Source organism: Lynx canadensis, chromosome A2 (genome assembly GCF_007474595.2).
Source record: "Lynx canadensis isolate LIC74 chromosome A2, mLynCan4.pri.v2, whole genome shotgun sequence".
Classification (NCBI taxonomy): domain Eukaryota; kingdom Metazoa; phylum Chordata; class Mammalia; order Carnivora; family Felidae; genus Lynx; species Lynx canadensis.
In genome coordinates, this window is record NC_044304.2 from 56,436,874 (window position 1) to 56,443,729 (window position 6,856).

General features: G+C 49.9%; 1 protein-coding gene across 1 annotated transcript in view; it reads left to right on the forward strand.

Moving 5' to 3' along the window:
- Positions 1–1,646, forward strand: part of LOC115501321 (IQ motif and SEC7 domain-containing protein 1-like) — an 86,323-nt gene extending 84,677 nt beyond the window's left edge. Inside the window, 1 exon segment of the mRNA XM_030296353.1 lies at positions 604–1,646. Coding sequence (XP_030152213.1) covers positions 604–1,167 — 564 coding nt within the window. The 3' untranslated portion in view covers positions 1,168–1,646.
- Positions 1,647–6,856: the final 5,210 nt, after the last annotated feature.

Here is a 6,856-nt window from a genome sequence, read left to right on the forward strand (position 1 = left end):
TTTCCTTCTTTTTCCTTGTTTGGTTTGCAGTAGGTAGCTGCAGTGAAATGCCTAGGCAGCCCCCCCACCCCTCCAACAAGGACAAGGTTCCCCGAGCCCCCCGCCCGGTCCCTACCACCAGCTTCCCAGAAAGCTCGGGGCCCACACAGGCAGAGCAGATGGCGCAGTTTCAGCAGGAACGGGGTTCTTCATGCACGTCAGCCCAGCCTACTCCTCGCAGCACATGGCGCTCACAGGCTCCCCCGGGCCGGTTGTTCTGACCCGAAAGCTCAGGCTGCCTTCCATATCAGGACGAGAGCAGAAGTCACACTTGTGCTGCTGCTGCTGCTGCTGCTGCTGCTTTGACCAGACAGGAGCATCCCTCATCCCCTACCCCATCCCCACTCCTCTCAGTGGAAGGCCACCCTGGGTCCCTGTGGCCCCCAGTCACATGAGCGGAGGTGGCACTGACCCAGCCTCACCCAGCCCCGCCCTCTGCAGCCAGAGAGTTAACTAAGGCTTAGCAGTCAGTGGGTGAACTTTTTACATCAAAAAAAAAAAAATCATTCTGACATAAGTGCTGTAAGGTCTTTTAATTTTGATTTCTATGAATTTCCTTTTTAGGGGTCCATCATTAGCAGTCCTCACATGCACTGGAGAGCTACATCAACACGAGAGTGTCCATCTCGCCCACACCAGACTATGCCTAACTCATCCTCCCTCCTGGGCTCCTTATTTGGGAGTAAGAGAGGGAAGCCCCCTCCCCAGGCCCACCCGCCCTCAGCCCCTCCCCAGCCACCCCCCCACCCACTGGGCCTGCCCCACGTGCAGCACTCTGGGGCCAGCCACCACCAGGGGCCTGCTGAGGGCCCACCGCAGGCCCAGGTGCATGGGCACCATGCCCAGTACTGCCACGTGCAGCAGAACCCGCCCCCCTACCACCACCACCACCACTACCACCCCCCCCAGCACATCCAGCATGCACACCAGTACCACCAAGGCCCCCACGGGGGGCACCAACCCTACGGGGCCCACGTGCACAGCCACCCACCGCTGCCCTCGACCCATGACGGCCACCCGGGCCACACGGGCCACGGCCACGCAGCACACCACCACGGGCAGCCCCCCGCCCCGCCGCCCCCCACCAGCAGCAAGGCCAAACCCAGCAGCATAAGCACAATTGTGTAGACAGTCTGGGCAGGGCCCCAGACTGCCCCGGAACACCTGCACACCACACAGAGCCATGCCCGGGGGTGGCCGGCCTCAGACCAGACCCAGGGCACCTCTGTTTCCACCTCTCCCCTTTGCTCCCCACGGCCTGGATGGAGCCCTCTGAGCCCATGGGGCTTGTGTTGCAGGAAACAAAGTTCATGATCTCACTTAGCATTGGTGTCCTGGGTTCCATCTACTTGGACCCAAGGGGTGGGCCTCGGCCACCATCAGCCTTGAAAACGGTGCCACCGGCCATGTAGATGTTGAGCTGTCCCCCACCCCAAAGCAGCCCTCAGCTCTGCTCCCCAACTGTACACACATATGAAAACCCAGCCTAGGAAAAGAAGAAATGAGACACTAAAACCAGAGACAGAACAAAACAAAACAAAAACAAAAACAAACCAAACTTGCTGCATTTATTGCTCTTTTATTGACAATGGGCAAAAAATTAAGTAGACCTGATATGGTTGATGAAAATACGTAAGTAAACTTTATATAATATAAATATATAAATATAAATATAAATATAAATATAAATATATATATATATATATATATACTGTATAGGTAGTATTTGTGTGTGAAAGGAAATGTCTCAGTCCACAAAATTAGCAATATAGACTTTCCAAGGAGCTCCACTTACCCTCTAGGAAGACAGTATCTTACATGAATGTGAGAGAGTAAACCAAAAACGTAAACGCTAGGAACAAATTCAGATACTTCCATATTTTCATAAAAAAAAGAGGAGAAGTCCCTCCAGGGACTGGCTAAAATCTTTACGCAATCATTACTAACTGTGCCAAGTAACATAGCATCTAACTGTTTAAAAAGTCCAATATTGCTTTGTATAAATCGTTATTTTATTAACAGAAAACTATCATAAGTAATCAGTATTATAAACTGCCCTGTTATTTCAGGTAAGCAAATAGATACAAATGCAGGAAACTCTACAATAGCAACTCAGGACAACTGGTTAGGAACTGGTTGTCTGAGGATATTGGTTCCACAGATTCTTAGACACTTTAATGGCTGCGATAACTGTGAATTTCCATGATCCGTATTTCTTTTATATGCATAGGATTTAATGCACACTCATTCAGAGTCCTCTCAGGGGGGCACCCATCCACGGCAGAAGTGTTCATCTCAAACATGAGGGCGGCCAGCTCCCATACTCGCCTCCCCAACACCATAACTAACTCATCCTGTCTCCAACTGCCACAGGCACCACCTCCACCCCCACCCCCACCCCACCCCAGTGAGTTTCCACCAGGAACCGCTCCAAACCCGAAGGCTGATTCTAGCATGTAGCAACCCAGGGCGGTGTGTGTGTTTCCCATTTTGTTTTCTGAGTGGTAGCCACGATCATCGTGATCCCATGTGGCCATGTGCTAGCACAACCCCTGTGTCCTCACCGTGGCCCCTCTGACCCCCACCCCCGGCGTACGAGTGCCGGCCCTTGCCAGCGAAGCCCCCGCTGCCTTCTCATGGTCCAGTTAGCTGCCAGGGCATCACATGACTCTCGGCTGTGCTCTTGTCGCTTCTGTGTTGTGGTGACACCATCCGCTCCCCTGAGGCCGGGTGCCGCATGCGTCCGGTTCTGTGACTGAGTCACCCACAGGCAGTACTTCGTAGTTTCAGCCTTTCAAGCCACTGCAGCCGCCAGTGCTGTGCTCCTAAGCCGTGGGACCGGAGGACTGCCCCGCGGCCCCTGCCCCGGTGGAAAGCCCTTTCAGAAAGGGCGAAGCTAGTGCTGGACTCCGCGGGCCACAGGCTCTACACGCCTGTGGGCGGCATGGTGCGCCCTGGCCAGACGGCAGGACGACCGAGCGGAGCCCACCTGGCGGGCCGGCCGGGGGCCCCGCCCGTTTCCCTCCCCACCCGCCCCTTTGTCATATCATCGAGGCCACCATACCAGCAAATCTGCAAACTGAGCACTTTGTTAATCTCCACAGAGAGCAAATACAGCAATCTAGAGTTTAGCCTTTTTTTTTTTTTGGAAGAAGTGTGACTTTAACCTGCTCACCTTTATCTTCCCATCGTGTCGTGTTTCTCTCCCGGGCACCTGCTCGGAAGGAGGGACGTGTACAAAGCACGGGTGCATCTGATCTAGTCCAGGCCAGGCTGGTGGGAGGCTCCCCGCTTCCACCGGCTCCTAGATTCCTTGGTTTTCCTGCAGAACCAGGCTCCCCAAGGCATTCTCTGTCTTGCGGTTTAAAGGTTGTTGTTCTGACCAGGAGAAGTCGAATTGTACTGCATGCCATCTGGCGTCAGTCGTGTGAGGCCACACTCTATGTGTTGTGTATTTGCAAACTATATCAATGTTACTGTTGACAAATAGTTGAAGTAAAGTGATAACATATTAAATATGTCGGCCTTTCTTCACCCTCTGTACCGATACTAGAGTCTACTTGTAAACTCGAGGTTGTTCCAGAAAAGATGCAGGCTGTTTAGCACAAGGTCGCCCTTTCTGAAGGGGTGACCACCGATGAAAAAGGGTGGACAGCAAAGCCGATGGGGTCGGGTTGGGGGGTGCTGTCTCCATCGCCGTCCTTCGTGCACCATGGGCCACTCAGAACACTTACTTCCAAAACTGCCGTCCGTGTGTCCTGAAGCATGGTCTGGTGGCCACACGGCCGGATCTAGCGAAAGGGGGCTTCTCGAACCAATTCCCTTTCTCCCCATGTGTCCAACTTTGTATAGTGTGTTGGGCTCAGGTCAGCGAGGCTTCATCATTCTTTGATTTACACGCTTACCGTGGGAAGCGTCTCCAGGGAGTGTTTCCAAGGAGGCTGGAGCCACGCTGCCCGGAATTTCGTTTGGGAAGCAAAAACTGCCGACAGATTGCTTTCCCGTGCCCCACCCCCACCCCCTGGGTGGCGCTCTCATGGGACTGTTCTTTCTAGACCCCAGCCTGCCACAGGGTCAGCACTGTGGGGGCCTGCCATCCACCCCCCCACCCCGGGGATAGGCAGCAGGATGCCGAGCAGGACGTTTGTGTCCTCCTTCCCCACCATCAGGACACACTTGGGACCTTTCTCTCAAGTCGTGCAAATTGTTTCAGTGAAACGGTCATTTCCGACATGAGCAGGAGTAGAGGAAGCGGCAGGTAGCACCACAAGAATCTTTTCTGGACAACAATTAAATCATGTGTTTGTATTTTTTTTTTAAGTTTACGAATGAATTGTACAACAATGTAAAAATAAAGTTCATCCTAATATGATGTGCACATCTTGCTTAAAAATGTCTTTAGTCACCCAGTGTAGAGCGATGTTTCCATTATGCACTGCATGCAGAAGAAGCCTCTTGTTTGTCTTTAAAATGAGCTGAAAAGACAGCAGATAGGTAAACATGACCCTAGGTGTTGACTCAGCACTCCCTGCAAAGCTGGGTCTCTACGGGTAAGCATGCATCTTACGGTTTTGTTGTAAAATTCCATCACTCTTCCTGCCTGAAAACTGAGGAATTTTGTAAAGTATCTCCAATAACAACAATAATCCTGGAAACAGATTTCGAGATGGATCAGTGCCAAGTGGGGGGTGGTGGAAAGGGACAGGTGGGAGGGGGGGCGTGTGCCTCTTTCTTACCCACAAAGGGGCACACGTTAGCCTAACCGCGGTTGCATCGAGGTCCCGCACAGGACCCGTCTCCTCTTGGGAACTGTCGTCCCATGTCGTACTCATGTCAGTGAGAAATCCAGAAATGTTTCTGTGGTCATCTGGAATGTACACACAGCATTTTGTTTTGATGAGAGTATAAGTTACACCTTGTGCAGCAGTTAGCACATATGCCATTCTATTTTGTAGAACTGTTTTCTGCATTTGAGTTATGTTCGTATTTAACACTATAATGGTATGTTGAGAGTCATTTAAGGCCTTAACTGTGTAACAAGTGATGTATGTACAGCCATCCTGGAGACTCTGTTTGGTGCAGTAAGCAATCAGCTAATTAATCAGAGGTACTCTTCTGGAACCGAGAAAAACAGGGGTGACTGGTTAGAGCAAATTACAAACTTAGTGTTTCCTAGTGCTGCCAGTGAGATGTTAGATGTCGGGTGGGAAGCATCCTCAGAGGAGAGTGGGAAGAGGCAGCAGGAATGAGGTTGGTCTTTCTGGTTTGTACCTCAAATGTCTGTGGTGGTCCTTTTGAATGGCCCATTGTAAGAAGGACTTGTTAGTAGAACTTGGGGAAAGAGAATGAAAAAGAAAGTTGCCATCATCATAAGAGGTGTGAACAAGTGTTCCACAGGTTCACAGGAAGAAGAAGGCACATTCGTGTGCTAATGGATTTCCTGCGAAAGGGGGTACAGGTTTCATTTAGATAAGGGAGCCCGTGAAAAATGACCCTGTAACTTGACTGCAGCCCTTTCATTTTGGAGTCAAATCCCCTCTTGTATTCGACTTTCCATCCTTTGAATAAACCAGGTCTTTTGGGTTTCTATGGGGTAGGTTTCTAGTAACTGTCAGATCAGGTTTAGGAGGGACATGTTTGCATGCTTAGAGATTTATGAATTAACCCAGCCTCAAGTGAAGGATGAATAAACCACTAGCCTCTTTGTCTATTGGTAGGTAAATCCATCCCATCTTCCAGTCGTTTAAATCATATACCCATGGGGTTATTATTCCCGCAGAATAACAAGCAAGAAGATTGTCCATACCTGTGCTACTGTGACAAAGTTTACCTCGAGTTGTCTAGCTTAGGCAAACAACAAATTTTTAAAGACAATCAAAACTAGGATTTACCATCCCTAACGATGCGTTCTTGAAACATAGTTTGTCTCTGTAAAAACCCTCATTTCCAGAGATGGCCAAATCGAGACTAATTCGCTCATAGGACAAGTCCAGCTTTAACAAGCTTGGCCCAATTGTTTCCATAAGTTCAGCAAGAATAGCGATGGATCATAAGGATCTTTTCAAGTCTGCTCTACTGGAACCTTTTATCTGGAATCTCCAGACTGAACTTTTTGTAGCCTCTCCAGGCCAGAAGCCAAGCCAGTTACTTCTGTCAGACAGGCCTGCAATATCTGTGGAATTGGGTGAATTCCTCTTCACGAGGTCCCCAAGATATCCTGAGGTTCCTGCACCTGCCAGGAAGTGACATTCTTGACTCACCTGGGGAGGCTACTGGGAACTCTGGAAGCAAGGTATCGGGTCAACATTTCCAAGGGGCTGTATGGCTCCATGTTTCCCAAAGTCAACCTTGGTCCCTTGGAGCTACATGCTCACACCTCTGAGTCTGTGCATGGCTCTCAAATAGGACGTCCCAGTCAAAGCCTTGGTAAAAATAACCAGTATTTCCAATGGTGTCCCATTCCAAAGACTTACGCAAATGAGTACGATTGTCACGAGAGAAAGGATACTCACTGGGAGCGTGTGAATGTCAGAGGGTTTAGGTAGAGAGAAAAGATAAACGCTTCCACTCACAAAGGAATGCTTGATGACATTTCCGTAGATCATAGCTATCTTAAGAGGAAGTTTCCTTCACCAGAAAGAGCAAACATCGGAGAACCAGCAGTCTCTGACAAGAGTCCCAAAACTCTGATCTTCCTCAGTTCGTTCAGTCCCATGTTCCCAACTCTTGTTCAGTTTGATTGCAGCTTTTTAATTCTGAATTCTGGACATTCTTACCCGTTTTCATGTTCATCTTAAAGACATCAAATACCCGTGTT